At 33.9% G+C, this 23,603-nt stretch overlaps 1 protein-coding gene across 2 annotated transcripts in view; it reads left to right on the top strand.

The window, feature by feature from the left end:
• Positions 1-23,603, top strand: part of LOC112048176 (apoptosis-stimulating of p53 protein 1) — a 371,714-nt gene that overhangs the window by 180,705 nt on the left and 167,406 nt on the right. For both annotated transcript variants that reach the window (XM_024085603.2, XM_024085604.2), the window contains one exon: positions 7,939-7,997. In XM_024085603.2, the coding sequence (XP_023941371.1) occupies positions 7,939-7,997 (59 nt within the window). The remainder of the gene's footprint in view (positions 1-7,938; positions 7,998-23,603) is intronic.

The following is a 23,603-nucleotide window of genomic DNA, read 5'->3' as shown; positions in this document are numbered from 1 at the left end:
ATATCTTAGAATATCTAATATTTAATTAACTGCAGTCTCTAAATGAAAAAAAAACATACATACAGCCGAACGTAGAGCCTCCTCCTTTTTGGAAGTCGGTTAAAAACCAATACGAACTAACTAAATAATGAATAAATAGATTGTCAAAATCCTTTTTGATAGTTGGATACAAACCTATTTCTAGTTTGTTTTACATAGATATTACTGAGGGAGAAAATTGGGTTTTACGCGGTGCCCGGTGTCTGTAGCGAACCGAACGTTTTGTGCCGAGCTCTAGTTGAAGATTGAAAAATAACTGCAACTAGTGAAACAAAGTATTTTTAATCTATATATTAATGAAAGAAAGTCGCGTTAGTTACACTATTTATAACTCAATAATGGCTGGACCGATTTGGCTGAAAATTGGTGGAAAGGTAGCTTAGCTTAGAAGCAGGAGACAGACATAGGATACTTAGAGTAGGGGTAGGGTTGAGTAGCGGTATGGTAGGGTAAGGTAAGGGTAGGGTTTCATGCGGACGAAGTCGCGGGCGTCCGCTAGTAGATACATATATTGGTAGGCTAATGTAAGGCTAGGGTTTCATGCGGACGAAGTCGCGGGCTTCCGCTAGTAGATACATATACAGGGTGCACTGGAATATTTCCCATAACTCTAGGGTTATATTCATTAAGGAAAATTAATTGAAAATGTCTAAGGAACATGTGTTCTAAAACGAATATTTTCGGAGTAAATTTGAATTGAATTACTTTGTATGAAAACATAAAAAGTTTAGTTATGCAGTTTGGCTCCTATAAGTGGACTTGGACCGTTCGGTGTATATAAAAAACCAATAATAAATAAGTCGTATATAGTTTTACTGCTATGGGCAGTTCTTACATAATCTATACTAATATTATAAAGCTGAAGAGTTTGTTTGTTTGTTTGTTTGTTTGATTGAACGCGCTAATCTCAGGAACTACTGAACCGATTTGAAAAATTCTTTTAGTGTTAGATAGCCCATTTATCGAGGAAGGCTATAGGCTATATATTATCCCCATATTCCTACGGGAACGGAAACCACGCGGGTGAAACCGCGCCGCGTCAGCTAGTAATTAAAATAAAAACTAACAATTACAATATAAAATCGTATGTAACTCGGTTAAAATACTCAAAACTATTTGTAAATGTAAGGATATCAAGCTACTTTAATTTTTTTAATCTTATTTAAGTTAATTGTTGCCTAGTTACCTAATACGCTAAATCTTACGCAGGTCACCGACTGGAACAATTGCGTATTTTAATTAGAAATCTTGTTAACTCACCCTTCGTCTCTAACCCCAAACCCGGCTATTTCATTAAACACTCAAAACCTCTTGGTTTTGGTTAAACGTAATAATACTTTCTGGGAAAATTTAATCCTAAATTTTACTTTTTTCAAAATTATATAAAAACTTATATTCTTATTAATGCTGCTTAATAATTTATTTACAAGATAAAACATTAATTGGAATTGTATACTAAATCTTTAACATGCTCTCCTTTTTCCATCTTTTTCGTTTATACGAGGGAAAATTGTAACCACTTGATCCCGAGGAAATTCTTAATACGAGTATCAACACAAAAAAGAACTGGGAAGTAGCGACAGTCAGCTAAATTTGTATTGATAACTATTAAGCTATTTGTTTAAATCCTACTAATATTGTAAACGCGAAAATTTGTTTGGATGTTTGGATGTTTGTTACTCTATAACGCCGCTACTACTGAAGCGATTTTGCTGAAATTTGGTATGGAAATAGATTTTAATCTGGATTAACACATATGCTACTTTTTATCCCGAAAAAAACCATGGTTTCCCGAGATTTGCGAAAACTTATGATTTTGATGATATGAATGTTTGTTACTTTATTACGCCTCAACTATTAAACTGAATTAGCTGAAATTTAGTATTAAGATATATTATAGCCTGGATTAACACATAGACTACTTTTTATTCCAGAAAAATCCATGGTTTCCGAGGGATTTGTGAAAAACTAAATTCTAAATGGAATTTAGTTAGGGCGTCCGTTAGTATATTTATATTGTTTATTAAATTATGTGCGCATCTTCCTTACGACTCTCTTTATGTCGAGGGGTCCTTGGGACGTCGATTTTGTGGGGGTTGACCTATACTGCGCTTTCCGCTGCGTATTTGCCATTCCAACAACTTCCATCAACTGTTCGAACCATACGACCCTTTCACTTGAGATTCACAACTCATTAAGCTAGACTAGTTCTTCTGAGGATCACCTAATACATAAATATAAATTAATTAAGTCCATATCAATAAATAAAATATCTCTAAATAAATCTACCAATTGTTATTTAGGTACACCATGCTATAATTATCACTACGTACTTCGCTAGGTTTCAAACAGAGTCGTCGAAGACAGAGTTGAGAGCTCTCGAAAGAGCTCGTGTAAACAGTATTAATAATTGAGTTTGCTCAGTAAATGTAGTTAATGAACTTTATAATTATGTTTCAGATTTTGTTTTACAAAATTACTCAGAAATAAAATCGAGTTAAGTTAATCCTTTGGCTCTATTAATTTTTAAAACAGCGTTGTGTTATATAAATTTGTGTTAGGTTTTTGATTACATTTTATTATTTATCTTTACATTAATTTTAACTTTTATACAATTTTATTATAGGTATCGCTAATTAATTGCAATTGAATACAAAGCGCAACGTGAATGGTATAAGCTCCATTATTATCCTAAAAGGAGGGAGCCCTGGCCTTTAGCCATGTGGCACATCGATTCTCTGTCTACAAACTTTACTTTAACGCTTCGAAAACTAACAAAAAATTGGAAACTTGACAGATCCGATCGATAACTGCAACTGTTATTGCCATATATATTTTTTTGATTTTGGAACCGTTTGCGATTCTGTAAAAAGAATCGACGTGATACATGGCTAGAGGTCCTGGTCTTATAGTGGGCAGTTAAATTATAGGTTGACAACTTCGTTCGTAACAATCCCGATGTAGCGCGCGGGGCGGGGGGCGTGTAGCGATGAATGAAAAACTCACGACTGATGCACGTCACTTCCCCGCACGCATGATTTCACACCCGCGCAGTCTTTCCGCCCGTCGCCCACATATCAATCAATCAATCAATTTATTTATTTGCAGATACATGCATTATATATACCTACAGGTGGTCGGTAGATGTAGATGGTAAATGTATCTTGCCAATTTGGCATGCAAATTATTTATTAAGTATTTAATGATTCAAATGACAATTTCACCATTTAAAATTTACATCTTTACAATAATTTTATAATTAAACATTTCATGGGAATGTCTACGAATTCGTGACTGGTAGCTATGATTTATGAGACGTCACTCGTGCGTACACACATGCTCTTATGCATGAACAATAGAAAGACAATAAAAACAATAGCACATAACGACTTGCGCAACAGAAACGTGAGCCGAGAGAGAGAGAACTGAAAACAGTAGCCTCTAATTGATGGCGAAAGTTTCGAAAGCGATGCGATATCATTGTTACATAAAATGTCAATACGTCAATCTGGAACTTGAAACGGTAAGTGACCCCGACGATAATGGATTAGGATATCGACGTGACCACCGATGTTGTGTCATCAGGGCTAAAGTTTGCCACTGTCTCTATTGTAGCGTGGGTTGGTTGGTCATATCTTAGTTATTAATAGTTATAGATTGATGATACAAGCTAATGTTAAGCGCAAAGTTATCCTACTAATATTATAAACGCGAAAGTTTGTATGTTTGTTACTCTTTCACGCAACTACGTAACTGATTTGGCTATAACTTTAAAGGATTAACACAGTACTTTCTGTCTCGGAATAATCACAAAGGATTTCTGAAAAATTTAATCTAACGTCGATGAATTCGCGAGCGTCCACAAGTAATATTATAAAATCGAAAACTTGTATGGATTACATGAGGCTTCATGAATGTATTTTTTAATTAACCGGAGCTGAAAAACGACCTCATTGTTTTATAAAACATGTTATACTGCGGTAGTGAAGTTCTGAACAAGTCAAGTAAACCAGCCTTTAAAGGTATATAACACCTTATAATACTTCTAACTGCACGTTAGCGCAAATAGTTTTAATAGGGTTTTAAACCTCTTTACAAACCTGTTCCATAAATCCCGAAATTGTGCTCGACGGTTGTAACTAACTCTAATGTTCGCTCGCTCCCGGTCTATGGCTGGCATTAAAGATAAGAGACGTTGGCAAAGTTTGACTATTCGTTCAGTTACATTATGTTCGGAATATCCGAATTTGTTCTTACAGTAAACCGTTTATTTGTGACTACTTTACAACAATAAGTAACTAAAAGAAAAATCGTGTCAAATAGTTAATTCGTTACTTTTGAACTATTTCTTATTTAAGAAAACGTTTTAGGGAAATGACATTTGAAGAGAAATGACCTACTATAAATCCCATAAACGGTTAAACCTATTAAGTACAAAAATCAAAAATTAAAAAAAAATACTCAAATTAAGGAAACAGGACAGAATATGTATATAAAATGTATGTATGTATATAAAATGTAATGTATTTGTTTTTTACATTACTACTTAGTTAATTACATAGCGATAATGCCTTAGTAAGCATTCTTATCGCTATGTAAGTAATTCTTCCAGACACTCAAGTTTATAAAAATATGAGAATAGGAGATAGCTAACTGCTGCTTGAATAATGTTAAATATAAATAAGAATGGTTTTTATATTTAACAATTTTCGAGTGACCATTTTAATCCATGATCCAACTTTACATTGTAAAATAACTCTATTTGTGCTGCGAAATGCACGGGATTAACTCATGTTAAGTAGTGGCATGGACATCCTGATTTTAGGTTGAGTATTGGTCCAGACAATTACAGTTTTAAGGTGTATTTAGATAGGGGTGCTTTTTCCGTGTAAATAAATTACATCTATTCCTACTTTAGCGTTGAATTTTCTATTATGGTTTGTAATAAGCCTCTTATCTACAGTTTTAATTAGCACACTGCAAATTGGTTGCAGTTTTTTTCTATAGCGCTGTTTTGGGGCTAATTATGATTTTATTGTGAGAAGTGTAAGCCCAGAAATATATCAGTTTGAGAAATCATAAATTTCAGCACATTTGACCGTAACGTACTTGAATTTTATTTAATAGTTTTTGCGTTTTTAATTTTATCTTTTTAACTTCTACACTTTGCATGGCACTAATGTTTATTATAAAAAAAACAAAAAAAGGATTTTCAAAATCGGTCCATAAATGAAGGAATTATCGCTGGCCATACATAAAAAAAAAACATACATACAGACGAACGTAGAACCTCCTCCTTTTTGGAAGTCGGTTAATTACGTTTATACTTGGTATGATTATTATGTAGATGAAGCATGTAATTTTTATTAATAACAACAAATGGTTTTGTGTTTTTAAACAAAATAGTATTAGTAAGTAGTTATTTTAGTACGCTAGTCATTCGTTTTAGTACGTATTTAGGTACGTTTAGTTCGTTCATTAAATACGAAAATGGTATCACTTCGATGGGTATGCTTTTATTAATCTGGGTAATACCCGATACCTCTTTATAATACCAGTAGGTATCTGGTATTATAAAGAGGTAACGAATAATTTCTGGATCTACTGAACCGATACTAGATACATCGATACACTAGAAAACCACGTTATTTGTAAAAGTGAGAAAAACAAACCACGTTTGTTTGAGTGTCATAGGCTATATTTAATCCCCGGATCCTCACCAGAACGAGAACTACACGGGTGTAACCGCTAGGCGTCAAATTCAAGTTTAAAATTCATTTATTTCAATTAGGCTTATTTTACCAGCACTTTTAAACTTCAAGTTATGTCATGATTTAATTAATCATGGTATTTAAAGTAGAAAACTTACTCCAAAACTCGCCTTGGTCCGAGATGAGCCCACAACAAACTCAGCCACGGTTTTTTTTTTTGTTTTTTTTTACCACCATTTAACAAACTTATCTAGAACTATACGTCGGCTAGTAGTAAAGGAAATTCATTATAACTGAGTATTATGTTTGTGATTAACTAAAAGCATTAATTAACATTTAATCAGTGTATTGACAGTCTCATTTTTAGCCCGTGTCCTGTGTAATTAACGAAATGAATATATTAATTTGTTCCGATTCATCGGCTAAAAGGCGCTGATTGCATTCGAGTTCAATCAATATTGACGTGCATTCGTAGTTTGTAGCACCCATTGAAAGAATGAAAGCGTGTCTGAAGTGTTACTGGCGGGAAATTGAATGTCGTTCATTCATAGCTTCGTTCACAGCATCGTTCAATGTAAAACTGAATTTGATTGGAGTTTTAGTACAATTCTATAGTTAAAATGTTAGTTACAAATACAAAATACAACAATTGTTTGTTTTTGTATGAACATGTTTGCTGTCACTGTAATAATTTGAATTTTTTTTTGGACGTGGCCAAAATGGTTGAACACACTATGTTGGAATTTTATACCGAAAATTTGTAACGAGATTGTACTTAAACATCAATTATTTTATTTATTAATTGGTAATTAAGTAGACCTTATCAAAACAATTAGTCAAAGTAGTTAGCAGTAATTGGAGAAGTGGTTTTTTTATCTGGAGTTTTATTTTAACCGTGTTTCGTTAAAATTATTACATACAACTTTATTAATTTGTATAATTTTCATAAATCTTAAAGGATGTATTAAAAAGTGGTCTACTGTTAAAAACGGCCTTTAATATTAATGAAAATACTTTGTTTTTAGCAGACTCAGAAGTGGATTACAAAAATAAGAAAACATTCTTTACGTTTTAATTTTAATTATTAAAACATTTCATAAACAAGTTTCGACTTTTTAAACTTTTTAATGTGCGGAATGATTTTTTTTAAACATGGCCATGATATACCATTTTAGAATCCTCACAAAAATCTCTTGAATTTGATACCCATATTGCAATATTATATAAGAGCCGTGATTGCCCAGTGGACATGACCTCTGCCTCTGATTCCGGAGGGTGTGGGTTCGAATCCGGTCAGGGGCATGCACCTCCAACTTTTCAGCTGTGTGCATTTCACAGGCAGGAAAACATCCTGAGGAAACCTGCATACCAGAGAATTATCTTAATTCTCTGCGTGTGTGAAGTCTGCCAATCCACATTGGGCCAGCGTGGTGGACTAATGGCCTTGCCCCTCTCATTCTGAGAGGAGACTCGAGCTCAGCAGTGAGCCGAATATGGGTTGATGACGATTGCAATATTAGAAAAAAAATTTTTTTTCACCGCGAGTCTAAAGCGTCTCACAGTCGTCTTGTTATTTTTTCTAATTTCACCTATTTAAGAGCACTTGGGTTATTAAAACGAATCTAACGATATCTGAATTACGTAAATCCGTTCAGCGGTTTGAAAGATATGAGGTAATAAAGAATATTACATATATACAAGATACGCGCGAAAAACATAACCCTTCTTGCAGTTGGGTTATAAAAATTATTAAAATTTAGAAAATTCAAATTAGTAGTAGCCGTAGTAGATTTAGGATTAATTACTCTACTGTAATTTTTATATACGACGGCCTCCGTAGTATATAAAAATTCGTAGGTCCTAGGTTCGATCCCTCCCTTCCTTCGATTCTATCGAGGTTTTCTTAATTGGTCCAGGTCTAGGAGACTTCGGCCGTGGCTAGTTACCATCCTACTGGCAAAGACGTACCGCCAAGCGATTTAGCGTTCCAGTACGATGTGTAGAAACCAAAATGGGTGTGGATTTTCGCCCTACGCCTAACAAGTTAACCCGTTTTTGTCTTAGATTGTATCATAACTTACCATCAGGTGAGATTGCAGTAAAGGGCTAACTTGTAAAGAATAAAAAAGAGAGTATATAGATAGATATCTGTAGACATATTTTAATTATACTTTTTTTTTCTTTACAGAGACGGGGAGCACGGATAAGAGCAATGGTATGAAGGAACCGGGATCCCCTGAGGAATTGGTAAGTCTACAATAGTTACAGTACAAAAAACCTCATTCTGTTGAAGGTAAATCACAATATGAAAGTAAAATGGATATTGCATTACAATAAATAGAGGTAATTTTATATTTTTGAGAATATTATCGAGTTATATTAGTTTACTTTTACTTTCGATGGCCTCCCAACGACCTTGTGTAATTCTGTGTGCATAGTATAAGAGAGTAAAAAGTTCATTATAAAAAAAACGAGTAGGTAAGTAATGGGTGCTTTAATTTGTGAGGAAATTAGGTATTTATTTTATAATATAAGATAGCTTATAAAAGCCTTAATAGCTCAGTGGTAATGGGCCATACTCATCACTGAGAGGTAGTAGTTCGATCCCCGCTCCCCGGACTATTGTCGTACCCACTCCTATCACAGTCTTTTCCGACTACTTGGAACGGGAATCTTGGTCATATTTAAAAAAAATATGCCAAATATACTTTAAAAAAATCGTATGATGTCACTTAATCCGGTGGTTGGCAAAAATAGAGCTCTAAGAGTGAAAGTGAAAATATGGAAATGGATTCAAATGTTCTTGAAATACCTTATACTTATACCTTAAAAATACCTTTCGAAATGAATGTTGATTAAATACTATTATCTGATCATCTAACTCAAAGCGATGTCGTATCTATATACCAATAATAAGGCTTCAAAGTAAAAAGGGAATTCTCAGGTAAATACATTTATACCCCAAAGACGTTAAGTAATTCATTGATCGTCTCATTCCGAGGAGATTTATCTCACCCGCATAATGTATATTGTACTTAATCTAACAGCGATGCTGCATAGCCTCGATTGATCTTTGGGGAAATTCGATGTGGTATAAGAAATTTAGAAATGAAACGCTTTTGTGAATGCTGAGAAAATAGAACTCTCTTTTTACAGGGAGTTCTATTTTTGGGATATGTTGTTACAAGCTGTTTGAACGTGGAACGTTTTTGCATGGAGGTTTTGATAGAGAAGAAGAATGTGGGGTGTAAATTCATGGTCTTTGAGTTTCATGATTTTTCTTTACATTTCGTTCATTTTTAGTTTAGTATTCATCATCATCATTATCAATCCATATACGGCTTAATGCTGAGCTCGAGACTCCTCTCAGAAAGAGAGGGGTTAGGCCAATAGTACACCACGCTGGCCCAATGCGGATTGGCAGACTTCACACATGCAGAGAATTAAGAAAATTCCCTGGTATGCAGGTTTCCTCACGTTTTTTTTCCTTTATCGTTTGAGACACGTGATATTTAAATTATTTAAATCCATACAACTGAAAAGTTGGACGTGCATGCCCCAGACCGGATTCGAACTCACACCCTCCGGAATCAGAGTCAGAGGTCATATCACGGCTCTTTACATCAGTTTAGTATTACTAGTAATAAAATATATGCACGTTATCCTTCTTGTCTTGCTTCTTTTTTATAGATACTTCCGTACTCGACAGGGATAGTACGAAGAGATACATCTATCAGAAAAGCTGAGTTCGTTATGGGCTCTTCTCGAACTAAGATGCGTTTGGAACCATCGTAACTTCAATTTTATGTTTTCAACGAATTATTATCACCGTTATCTAATAATATTATTACCTGACGTTTCGGAAGTGCTTGTAAAAGCTTAATTGAAATAAATGAGTTTTGACTTTGACAAACTAATAGGTATTATCAGCATATTTCATACAATCAAATAAATTAAACAACTACTTACCAAAGTTTCAATGAAACAGAATAATGTTTTATACCTATTTTGTATGTGCAAACCATTATTCATACTCTTAGGCAGACGTTTAAATTTACTATTTATTGGCGGGCAGATCAATTAAGATTCTGGAGAAACTTTAAAAGGGGAAAACACAGAGGAGCGTAGGGGGTTAGGGGAGGTTCGGGATAAAAGCGAGCCTCTTAGACTGACGGAACCTCGCGGCGTTTTAGTACAATGTGAAGTTAGCTAACCATACAAATTACTTCCGTGATCATAGAGGCGATATAGGCCCACATGTACTTACCTGAGCACATGAGTTGCTCTCAAAGGGATTTCGATCATAATTGAAAAGGATAAAACATCGTTGCTTGGCATGGATTATTTTTTAAACGACTTCAAAAAAGGTTCTTAATTCGACGCGTATGTTTTTATTTTATGTTTGTTACCTCTTAACTTCGTTATTTATTAAACAATTTTGTAAATTCTTTTTTTGTTTGAAAATTTTGTGTAAAAATCAAAATAACTGACATATGCCTTTGAAGTCTTTTCCATTTTTATGTTAATAACATAATTGATAAAAGTCCTAAATATAAATTGAACTGTTTCTGTTCAATTTATTTAAAGGTCCAGCAATTTAAATCATTATTTAACTTAATATTAAAAAAAATGACAAAAGCACTTTACACCGTAGACAGAAAAAGTTCGCGCTATACACTTAATATTATACGTACTAATGTGTCTAAGCTACTCGTACTTTAGTTACTTAAATAATACCGGCCAAGTGCGAGTTAGACTCGCGCACTAAGGGTTTTTTCTTATTATATATAAAAAAATCACGTTTGCTATAAGAGTGCTCATAAACATTTATTATTGATTAATACTGATTTGACTTTGATTTTAATACCCTCAATATTATATCTTTGTTAAAAATTGGCAATTTATGTTTAAGATTAAATTATTTTTTAAAAATAGTTATCAAATATCAAATACCAACTCAGTCGTCAATGACATTACGCTACGTAGCTACGTGTAGGCTCGTCGATGACCCGCCGATGATAAATGACCGACCTAAATGTTGGTTGTATTGGAGTTTAATTGTTATTGTTGACTGTTGCTATCACGTGACTGGAATTGATGGCACCGTATCTATTCTATTGTAGACGGGTTGGCTTAAATTGATTGTATTCATAATAGCAGACACGCGCGACTTCGTCTGCGTGTAAAATTTTTAAAAAACGAAGTATGTGGTACTTCGAAATTTTAAAATCCAACTTTAATTTTTTGGCAAAGTTTACTTGCCTATTATCCCCCACCCTCCTCTTTTAATGCAAATCTATGTCACTACACCATATGAGTCCCGCGGGTATCATTTTTCTAGGTTTACTAATAGGTAAATAAAATTGAAGTGTCTGTTTGTGATTTCATTCTATGTCTTCTCAAGTGATTAGTGTTTTAAACGATACTAAAACACGCAAGCTTTTTTAAAACTTTCGTCTTTCTTTCTGACGGCTTATCACAGAAAGAAAGATCTGTATTTTGAAGTAATGCCACATATTACATTATTAAATTCTAAATTATATTATGGCTTAACTGTCCTTTCAAACAATGGAGCAATAAAATAATTCACTGAAATAAGTGGCATAACCTAGAAATAGGCCCTAAAGCTGAAGCGATTTTACTTTCAATGGAAAAAGGAGGTTATTAAGAAACATATAGGCAACTTTTTATCCCGGATACTTACATAGTACCAGTGGGATTTGTGAGAATCTGAATTTCACGCGGACGAATTTTCGAACGTCCGTAGAATAGAAAACAACATTTTTATCAAAAAAAAAAAATAAACCGATATCAAAGATGTCCTATGTCCTTTCTATTGATCGGCTTGAAGGCGGCGCTAATCTAAATAGGCTATAAAAGTTTTTTTTTCGCACCGCCTCTAGCTCAGTGATTACGATAATAGTCTAACGGGCAGATGGAATAGACTATTAGGATTGAGGCCGATGATGACGTGGAATGCTGTTGAGAGTTTTCCACGTGAGGGAAGTTGTGAGTTTCCGGCAGTATGTTCATAAATATTTGGAACACAATCAGCATTTCAAGTTCGGAATGGAATCGGAACTGTAAATGAGATGTGCATACATTTTGTATGAAGCAGTTCAGGAAACTGTGCAGTGTGTAAGCTTTGGGACGAATATTGTGCTTCCATTGATAATATACAGAATGTTACGTTTTAACTGAAAATACTGAACAAAAATGTTTTCAGTTTTCTGCTTCAGGAGAAAAATAATATTTCTCCTGAAGGAGTGCTGTCTACTAATATTGTAAAGCGCAAGAATATGAGTGTTTGTATATTTGTATATATGTTTGTATAAGTATACAAATATACAAATACACATATTCTTTAATTTCACATATAATCTCTGTAGTTACCGGTAGGAGTGTAAAAATATTTATGTAAACTTTATATTAGAGTTAAATAATTTGACTATCAAAAGTTTGCGTAGTTAAAATAAAGCGTGATTGCTTAATGTGTGTAATAAATATGCGATTTATAGTTCTTCTTTTCATTTCAATGCAGTTTTTCATGAACTTAGTCTTCTATAATAGTTACCTACTATTAAATTACAATTTGGTGGATACGATAAATATTTGTATGTTACTCGCTGATAACGCTTTTCATTGATGAAAAAATTCATTCGGAGCCCATTAGCTACCAACAAATAGCCCAAAAAAGAATCCTTTTTATAATATTAGTGTAGACAAAGACACAGAATACATAACTCGTTGTTTAGATTAAAAATACGCGCGTATTTTGTAAATACTTCGATCACCCTGTTTAAGTTGAACAGCAGGACGTAGCAAACACTATATTGCGGAACTGTCTATTTTGTCAGTTACTGTATGTGTTCAAGGCTATTGAAAATCCATTATTTGAATTTTACCACTTTGTCTATTTTATATCGAACTTAAATCTTTTGTACCTAGCGACAATTTTGTTTGTTCTGTGATAAATACAATTTTACGTTTTTATATTATGTATCTTTTAAAAATTAATATTATTATACTACTAGCGAATGCTTGCTACTTCGTCTGCCCTTATACCAGACGTCTACGATGAAACTATCAATATATAACAACATCCCAAATTTCAACTTAGTACCTACGTCAAGCGGTTTTCAAGATTTCGTGACGATTGGTCCTTCCGCTTTTATATCTATACTAATTTTATAAAGAGATAAAGTGTGTGGTTAATCTTTGGAAATTCTTTTACTACTAGAAAGCTACGCTCACGCGAACGGGAACAACGCGGGCAAAAGCGCGGGGCGTCGGCTATCAATAGGTCAAATTCACATTGAGATATTTTGAAATTTTTGTTGGAGGGCATTATACAGTCGATTTTGAAGCCTGTTCGTCTTTTTGTGGACTGGGCATCACGTTAAAACTACTAAATTAATTCAAATGAAACTTGGCACGATTTGAAACCATAATACAAACAAGGTGACAGGGTACTTTTTGTTGCCAAATTAAAATCAAAATGAGGTGAAATAGGGGTTAAAAGTTTGTATGGAAAGTTCTTAATTTTTCAAGTTACGTACATTTGTAAAAATTGGTATGTAATTCAAGATTTTTCAAAATTCTTTTCCTAAAAGGTTAAAAAGGGGTTAAAGTTTTTTTTAAGATAAGTCGTTCATGTTTTGAGTTATATTTTTGTATTGTAAAATTATTAGTGGACTATTTATTATAAATAAAACATGGGAAAATATAAAGTTAAAACTCAGAAGGGGGTGAAAAAGGGGTTACAAGTTTACGCGGACGAGGTCGAATTAATAATAACATTGAAAAAGTAAATTCTCGTCAGCAGAACCTTTCGGGGTATTAAAATTTATTTCACTGTCATTTCATCTATTCGTCGTATAATTTTCCTTGTTGAATTACGAGCTGTTAGGGTATTACTGGATACTTAAATTGTCTTTAGAGGTTGTAAATGGGATGATTACGCTCAAATTGAATGCTCGAGATCAAAGGCTGTGACATCATTACACGCTTAGATCAAATCAACCATTCTGACTAGTCATGAGAACGGGATATTTTTTTAGCTTTTTTCGTGAAATTCATACCAAGATACTGTGTTTTTACTATTCTAAGTATGCTGATATTTATTTATCTATGCATATACAAAACAAGTCTGTCTGTCCACGAGCTCCAAAACTGTTTAACGGATTTTCATACGGTTTTTACAAATAGATAGTCATTTGTAAAAGTTTTGTGTAAATCGGTTGAAATATTACGATAATTGTAGGAAGTATTGGAAAATATCAAGACGTCTGGGAGCTTCCGAAAACGCTGCCTTATTATGACAAGATAGATAATAGGTATTTAAGCTATCGTGAATTTTTTATATATATCTAAATATAAAAAAGGACGTTGAAGTTGGCACTTTGTTGTGTATAGTTTAGTAGCTAGAAGCTTTTTAATACCTACCTCTATTAAAACAAGCTTCCCGTTCCCCTATTATCTATCTTTTCATGATTTAATTACTCAACTGATCATCTGAATATATTGCGTGTGCCTGTTTTACAGGGTTACATAACGTAGAACATAAAAATCCAGAAATAAATAACTGCTTATGAGAAGGAGACAAAAGTTACACGCGGTCGAAGCCGTTTATAGTTAGTAATTAGTAATATATATTTCAATAAATTTACGCCATTACGGTTTTTCTAATATTTATTATTTTAACCCAGCATCGAATCAGAAGAACTTTGTGAAATTGGTGATCGCATTCGTTTCGCCGGAAAGGCCTAAAAACTAATAGCTGCCATTTGGACGTTGTCCAAAAGTTATGTAGAGTCTCATAAATTGAGAACACTGGACATGGTCGTTTGATCTTGTCTTTGATGTATGGAATACCTCTCTAATAGGCCGTACAGATTACTTTAGTATTTTAGTCGAGTACGAATATTTTTTGGATTTACCGTAGTCTGTAAGGGCCTAAGGCGTGTAATTTTTAACATATTAGTTATAATTGGATTAATTATTATCTATTTCCATTTTTTGTTTTTAATATTGTTTAATACTGGGAAAGGGTCGATATGAATCGAGGATAGGAGGATATTATTTTCAGGTAGTATTTACAAATTCATTAATCGAATTTAAAAAGATAGGTTTTCTAGCCAATTCATGTTTACTTATTTTATGTTCTTTTTATAAAAAAAACTGATGAATTTTTAATAGGGTTTTCATTTCGATGTATTTTCTTTTTTATTTAGTCTGAAGGCGGTTTTATTTTCCTGTAATAAAATTACACTTAATATAATTTTTGTATAAATGTATGTCAATTAAAATCAAAACTCAGTATTTAATTTAGGCTTAGTTTACAAGCACTGTGAAACGTCAGCTAATGTTATTAGTTAAAGGTCATAATAGTTAGTCGGAAAACTTATAATTAAAGTTACGAGAGTTACAAACGAGGCTTTTTGTGTATAAAGTTTCAAAATACTTTTTGTTTCCAATAACAGTGTTTCAATTGTTATTAATGGTTGGGGAGGTACAAAACTCCCGTATAAATTGGGAATTGTATCCACATAAGCTTAAACTTTGGTCAAACCAATTACAATGTAATTTTATTACGCCAAACACATTAAAATTAATGATACATAAAACCAATTTTGACCCCACGGGAGGAAAAACAAACCCATTTGCGGTCGATGGCAAGGGTTGGCATTGAATCACACTGTAGACATTTCGTTTTGCATTGTTTTGGGTATTATTAGTAAAACTTTCTTTTTAAAGTAAAATAAGTAAAATTTTTGACGACCTCCGTGGCGCAGTGGTGTGCGCGGTGGATTTACATTACGGAGGTCCTGGGTTCGAGCCCCGGCTGGGCCGATTGAGGTTTCTTATTTAGTCCAGGTCTGGCTAGTGGGAGGCTTCGGCTGTGGCTAGTTACCACCCTACCGGCAAAGACATTTAGCGTTCCGGTACGATGTCGTGCAGAAACCGAAAGGGGTGTGGATTTCATCCTACTCCTAACATGTTAGCCCGCTTACATCTTAGATTGCATCATCACTTACCAACAGGTAAGATTGTAGTCAAGGGCTAACTTGTAAAGAATAAAAAATAAATTTTAAAAAAAGTTAAAAACAAAATTGTGCATGTGTGTGCTCGGTGTTGTAGCCTATTATTCCAATCACTTTTTGCGTTGATTTTGTAGGGACGTCACCAATCTATAGTATATAATTATCACTGTATTATTGTTAGAAATTATTATGGGCCTATTAAAATTAATACCTAAAAAAAAGAGATTTTTTGATCATCCTCATCATCATCATCATCATCATCATTTGAAATAAGTTTACCTAATCTACTTACCGAACTACTGGCAGTTATCTATTTAGTGATTTTCCTTACCTTACCTTACCTTATCCATTTATTTAGATTTTGTTTGCCAGAATAGTTTACTTGAAATAAATGAATATGATTTTGTTTTGCGACTGTCGTTAATGTGTTTTTGCCCTTAGCTCGGTGTAAACATCGTAACGGTCTTTGCGACCCCGATAGTGTCACACGCGCTAAACTCAGAGATGTTGAGTGATACCCGGAGGGCATTAGGCCCACTTTTTACGCGGCGGGCTTGTTATGTGATATACCACAGTTAGAAGAATTATATCCCGCTATAGACGCCTAAAAATAGCGAGTCCTACATAGCGCCGAACGTATTAATTACAGGCAATAACGGTACTTGAGATGCGAGGCTGTAGGTGTTTTATCGGTTTCTTTTCTACGTGGCTATAACTGTATCTATTGTTAAAATGTTACCATTAATAAATAATGCTAGAGACTGTTTCTTGTCCCCCATTATTTATTTTGTACAGGTACATATAAATTCAGTTTTGAAGTTTCTACTCACATACTGATATACTTATATAGATATTCTATATGGTGTACAGTGTGCCTAGTGGGAGTTTTCAATATTTTCATACTGTTACTATCACGTTGACGTAAACGCAAATTTATATGGAATTGAGACAGTTGTGCAGTAGTGCCACTAGATGGCGCTGTTTCAATTCTTTGGAAATTCGCGTTTACGTTACGTGACAGTAACAGTATCAAACTGCCATTAGACCCTCTGATAGTTATACACGTTTGTGTGTGAAAGTGGAAGGGGCGACACATAGCAGTTGGATATATAGTATTGGAAAGCTCTCGATTTGTTACCAGTGACATTTTATTACAAACTAGCGGACGCCCGCGACTTCGTCCGCGTGGTATTCAGTTTTTCACAAATCCCGCGGGAGACATGGATTTTTCCGGGATGAAAGTAGCCTATGTGTTAAGGGAGATCAAAATCTATTTCCATTCCAAATTTGAGCCAAATCGCTTTAGTAGCTGCAGCGTAAAAGAGGAACAAACATACTTACACACTTACACATTTTCACACTTACACACAAACTTTCGCCTTTATAATATTAGTGTAATAATCTACAGATAAACTCCTAAACTGATCTGAGATGCAAGACTAAATAAGAGTTTCTCGGGAACTCAAAATTAAGTAGACAAAAGTGGCCTGAAATGGTTCGTGTGAAGACACCTTGTCGCTTTAAGTGAAATAAACCAGGACTTAAACTTGAGCTTCAGTCTTCTTATTGCTATATTTTACTAAAAAAAAATGTATTTATCGCTGAAAATCTCCGTCGAATTTTTACTTAATTCAAATAAAACGGACGACAGGCGAAACACGAGAAAAACAAGCGGAGAATACAAAACGACACTTATTGGAAACAGCGGCAACGCTATACAAAATTATACGTACAATATCGGATCGTGAAGATGGAGGATATCTACCGTTATTGTATTGTATTGTATTTTATAATGATTCGTGTTTTTCGATATTAACATTAAATTTTCTAAATTATATCCTACTAGCTGACGCCCGTTACACACGCCGTGGTTCCCGTTCTCATAGGAATAATAAATAGCCTATAATGTCAGATTTTTAATTATTTAATAATTATAAATACATAAGATAACATATAAAAACTCATTTATCGAGATGAATATTTTAATCTGTGCTGTTTAATAATGATTATGGTAGACAGTTGTCTAGGTAAAAGAATGATGATAAGTTAAATTTAACTACTGTATTATCCTTGTAATAAGTAAAGATTTGTTTAAAAATGAGTATTAAGATATTTGGAGTACAGTTTAATTATTTTAGTTTGTGTTTGTATTCCAATTTTAACAATAGCTTTCCTCGGTTGATGTGCTATCTAACACTAAAAGAATTTTTCAGATCGGACCAGTAGTTCCTGAGATTAGCGCGTTTAAACAAACAAACTCTTCTTCTCTATAATATTAAGTATAGATTAAAGTTAGTCAACCTATTTATAAATAAGGATTTTATTAATAAAAAAAAATTATTCAAAGCAAATTTTTTTTAGTATAAAAGTGGGTATTTATGAAATTTACCAACTAGCTAGGTGGTCGCCATTCCAGCACCTTGCCACCCCAACGTCCATCGGCTCTTCTATGTGCCCTGCCCATTGCCACTTCAGCTTCGCGGCTCTCTGAGCTATGTTAGTGACTTTGGTTCCTCTGTGAATCTCCTCATTTCTGATTTGATCACGCAGAGGAACTCTAAGCATGGCTCGCTCCATCGCCCGCCGAGTGTTTATATGGTTATAAACACAAGTGAGTAAATATATCTTACTTTAGAAATATTTACTCAGTTTAAGGGCAAGAAAAATATACTGAGTATATTTTAATAAACATTATCCATTTCTTTTTTATATCTGCCATAAGTTCCAACTGATGAATGGGGCAGGCCATCTGCAGATAATTCGGAAGCCTCATAAAAATGTACACTACATTGTGTCATGAGTTTTTACGAGGGTCCACTCGCGTATGATTGATGGTCGAGATTCCAAGAGTTTATTGATTTGCTTGTTACGAGTACAGCAGGCCTATTCACTGACTTTGAATAACTTTAGTGTATTTGATATACACAAAATTTGTCAAATAACCTGTTGTAAGTAACTCTTAAGTCACGTGAGTTCAAAATTCATATTAATTTAATGATCAAAATTACTAACCAGTTTGTAAGAGCAATATTTGTGATTGCTAAGTGAATAGCATACAAAACATTTTAGTGTGATTATAGTATATTCGATGGATATATATATTCGATGATGATACATGGATTTTTGATGGCCTCCGTAGTAGTATGCGGTGGATTTACAAAACGGAGGTCCTGGGTTCGATCCCCGACTGGTTCGATTGAGATTTTCTTAATTGGTCCAGGTCTGGCTGGTGGGAGGCTTCGGCCGTAGTTACCACCCTACCGACAAAGACGCACCGCCAAGCGATTTAGCATCGTACGATGGCGTGTAGAAACCGAAAAGGGGTGTGGATTTTCATCCTCCTCCTAACAAGTTAGCCCGTTTTTATCTTAGACTGCGCCATCACTAACCATCAGGTGAGATTGTAGTCAAGGGCTAACTTGTAAATAATAAAAAACAAATAAAAAAATACTATGTACTGATAAAAAATGAGTACTGATATCAATATATGGCCTAGTTGATATTGTGATTTTCGTTAACAGTGGGTTGTACGGAATACTAAAAATGGCTTTGGTGTTGATTTGATGTTAATTATATTAGGTTGCTAATACACCAAAGTTAGTGAATAGGCCGGCAGGGCAGCGCTGCTTGACTGATGTCGTTAGCGGTCAATTGGTTAACCTATTTCGATATTGATTCTACCGCGCATTGTACTTACACTATTTATCTATAGTATAGTAAGAAGATAGATATGAAGTGTCTGTAGTTAGAAGAAAATAAGCAATAATCGAGTTGGTGCTATAAAAGAAGAGTTGATGAACCAATTTTTTTATCTGGCTGCTAGCGAAATTCTGTGGATATGTCATCTGGACGGATGTGGTAGTTTTCGCAGGTAAATAAGATCGCAGTATAAAATATTTTTTTTATCTAAAATACATAAATTCAAACAGTTGTCCATAAGTACTATAAATAACTAAGTAAAAGTCGAATGGCTGTGTTGCATACTTAGAATAAATTTTGATTGAGTAGCAACTATTTAATTATCTGAATATTCAGACATAAAAATCACATTTTTAATATTAGTACGATTAAAAAGTATACGTTGTTGAATTCAGGAAGTATTTTATTGAATTCAGTTTAAAAAGTACAGGACTCCAGAGAATATTTTGGTTTTCCCTACAATTTAAATCTTCCACACCAATTAACGATGTGTAAAGACGTCACATACAATACGCGGATTCGGCGGAGGTGCATTTCGTTCCATATCTAGTCGTAATTTATTTTTGCACCTCAACACAGTGCTTGTGTATTCTCTATTAAATAAAGAAAAATATTTTTAGTCACTTTCTCAGTAAAATATGTTTACACGTCTGCTGGCCTATACAATATCCTACTAATATTATAAACGCGAAAGTTTGTACATACAATATCCTACTAATATTATAAACGCGAAAGTTTGTACATACAATATCCTACTAATATTATAAACGCGAAAGTTTGTACATACAATATCCTACTAATATTATAAACGCGAAAGTTTGTACATACAATATCCTACTAATATTATAAACGCGAAAGTTTGTACATACAATATCCTACTAATATTATAAACGCGAAAGTTTGTACTTTGTACAACTAGCGTACATCAAATATAGTAAATAAGCAAGCATCTCTTACTTTACAAAATGAAATGGCCATTATATAAAAATGCACGAAAAATATATCTTGTCATACTTTTATCTTGTTTATAGAGCTAACTTCTACTATAAACATCCTGCAGTTCCAATATCGATTTGTGAAGGCAAAACGAAAGCTATGAAATAAAGCTTCAACATTTCATGCAACTTTGTTGCGAGAATTCTTTAGCGGATTTGCAGCCGATTAATTGTAATCGGTGCAAAGCGTGCGAAAGTAGAGATGCGTGAAGTGATCGCGTGTCCAGACAAAATTGTAGAATTTAGCAGAACAACCGAAGTTTTGTGTGCTACTGTCTGGTAGCTGGAGCTGATGCGTCGGCATTCAAATTGACTCACTAATTAAAGAGTGCACGCAACGTTGCCGATTTGTACCTTGACCGACGATTTGTTCGTGAATTTACTGTCCCTATATTTAACGGTTTAATTTTGGAACGAATATGTGGACAATTTTATATTTAGCTGGGTAGCCGAAGAGGGGATTTTTGGATTCACTTGAGCACGTCAGTTAAGGTTGTAGAATACCAGACAAAATTGTAGAATTTAGCAAAGCAACCGATGTTTTGTGCTATTGTCTGGTAGCTGGAGCTGATGCGTCGGCATTCAAATTGACTCATTAATTAAAGAGTGCACGCAACGTTGCCGATTTGTACCGTGACCGACGATTTGTTCGCGAATTTACTGTCCCTTGTTTAACGGTTTCATTTTGGAACGAATATGTGGACAACTTTTACTTTAGTTTGGAAGCCGATGAGGCGATTTTTGGATTTACTCGAGCACGTCAGATAAGGTTGTAGAATACCAGACAAAATTGTAGAATTTAGTAGAACAACCGAAGTTTTGTGTGCTACTGTCTGGTAGCTGATGCGTCGGCATTCAAATTGACTCACTAATTAAAGAGTGCAAGCAACGTTGCAAGCAACGTTGCCAATTTGTACCATGACCGACGATTTGTTCGTAAGTTTACTGTCCCTGTATTTAACGGTTTAATTTTGGAACGAATAGGTATGTAGACAATTTTAAATTTAGCTGGGGGGCCGAAGAGGGTATTTTTGGATTCATTCAAACACGTCAGATAAGGTTGTAGAATACCAGACAAAATTGTAGAATTTAGCAGAGAATAATCTCTAGCGAAAATCTCTGCGGCCAAAAAAGTAACTACTATGTGAGGTCTCTCTAAATTATTATTTCATTTAATCAAATTTAAATCGGCTTCATTATTTTATGCCGTCAACTTAGACTCTGTAACATAAATTGCAAATTTTCGTCATTTACATAACTGTTATTTTTTTTTTACACACTGAAGTGTTTTCTTCACTCCATAATATTTTCATTGTTGTTAGTCTGAGGTTCGTTGAACTTACTCATTAAAAATTTTGTATTTCATTATTTAAATTATTACGTGATAACCTCTGAGTGAACTCAAGCTCTGTGAGAATTAAACACAGTTATGAATGACATAACAGCTGCTACCAGAGACAAATACGAGTAAATTCGGAACACTTACGAGACAAATCCCATCAAATGATAGATCGTCGAACAACTATTTCATTACAGAGTATAACTGGTTTATACCTTCAATAATTAAACCCTTCCTTCATGAAATACGAGCATGAACCATAACGTATAATTGTTATCATAGACCTAAATGGGTAATAGCTTCTAAAGGTCTTGGGTATAAAATAAACGTATATACCTAATATCAACTATGTATCCCTATAATATTATAATAATTAGTTAGCTTAATTCTAAAGTGCAGTTTTTATACTTTAGAATTAGCTAATATTTATGTAGTGTAAATTTACAAAAGGCGTTATTTAAGTAACCCTTTTATACTGTGTTGTTATCTAAGTGCTCAAATATAAGAGAGATAATGAGGATAAGAGAGAATAGAGAAAAAGATTAGGAGAGGAAGAGAGAAGATTCTCAAGAGGAATGCATGACGTACCTAATGCATTGCGGTCCCGTGCCAACCTTGGAGTACAAATGAGGTTGTATTTGTCCATGCAAGACGAACATGTATCGACAGGGAAGAGTCCGCAAGGAGTTTTTTCTCTAAGGAAAAAAAAAACGAATTCGAAGCTTACACTATTGTCTGCCAATCTTGGAGTACAGATGAGGTTGTATTAGTCCGTGCAAGATATGCATGCCCTATCGACAGGCAAGAGTCTACAGGCATATTATCCTCCTCAAGGTAAAAACTACACATTCGAAGCATACACAGTTTTCATAGCACTATACATCAAAAAACCAATGCTAGTTACTAGCACACAAGTTGTGCTAGAACTGAAATATATCGGATATGAAAATAGAATTATAAATAACGAATCTAAAACAAATGTTTGATGTGATTTTTCCTATTACAGAGGCATATGTACGCAAACACGGATTGTTTGCCTATCACGTGATATATGCACGCTGTTACCAGGGGATTTGGTTAGCGATGGTGAAACAAATATTTTGGTTTCGGGAAAAGACGAAACATGATATATATATCAATAAATTTTGTCTCGTGAAATACTTATGTATCCTAACCTTATCTTCTTTATATTTAATATATCTATGAAATATATGGAATTCTAATTTTGAATTTATTTATTAGACATAATTTCATACGAGCTCTACCCGGCCTGCCTTGCAATGGATTTTGTTGTGTTTTTACTTAAACACATTATATTTTAATCACAATTGGCTTGGACAATAAAACATAATTAAAATGATTTTGAGGTTATTATATAAAACTAGCGGACGCCCTCTACTCCGTTTGCGTTAAATTCTGTTTATCAAGGGAACCGTAATTGTTTCCAGGATAAAAAGTAGCGTATATGTTAATCTAGAATAAAATCCATTTCCATTCCAAATTTTAGGTAAATCACTTCAGTAGCCGGAGTGTAAAGGAGATACAAACACACACTTTCACACTTACACACACACAAACTTTCGCCTTTATAATATTGGTGTGATAGTGTGAAGTGTGCTAATACGGGTGCTTTATATCTAGGTAGGCTTTTTGCATTTATATTAAAAACACAGATATACTGTTTTTAAAAATATGACTACTCGTACTAAAATAATTTATCGTGCCAAATCACTTTTAGTGTTGTTAAATCGTAAGCAGAGAATATTAATAATTGACA

Source organism: Bicyclus anynana, chromosome 16 (genome assembly GCF_947172395.1).
Source record: "Bicyclus anynana chromosome 16, ilBicAnyn1.1, whole genome shotgun sequence".
Taxonomy (NCBI): Eukaryota; Metazoa; Arthropoda; class Insecta; order Lepidoptera; family Nymphalidae; genus Bicyclus; species Bicyclus anynana.
Note: the sequence above shows the minus strand (reverse complement) of the source record. Positions and strands in the feature narration are given on the sequence as shown.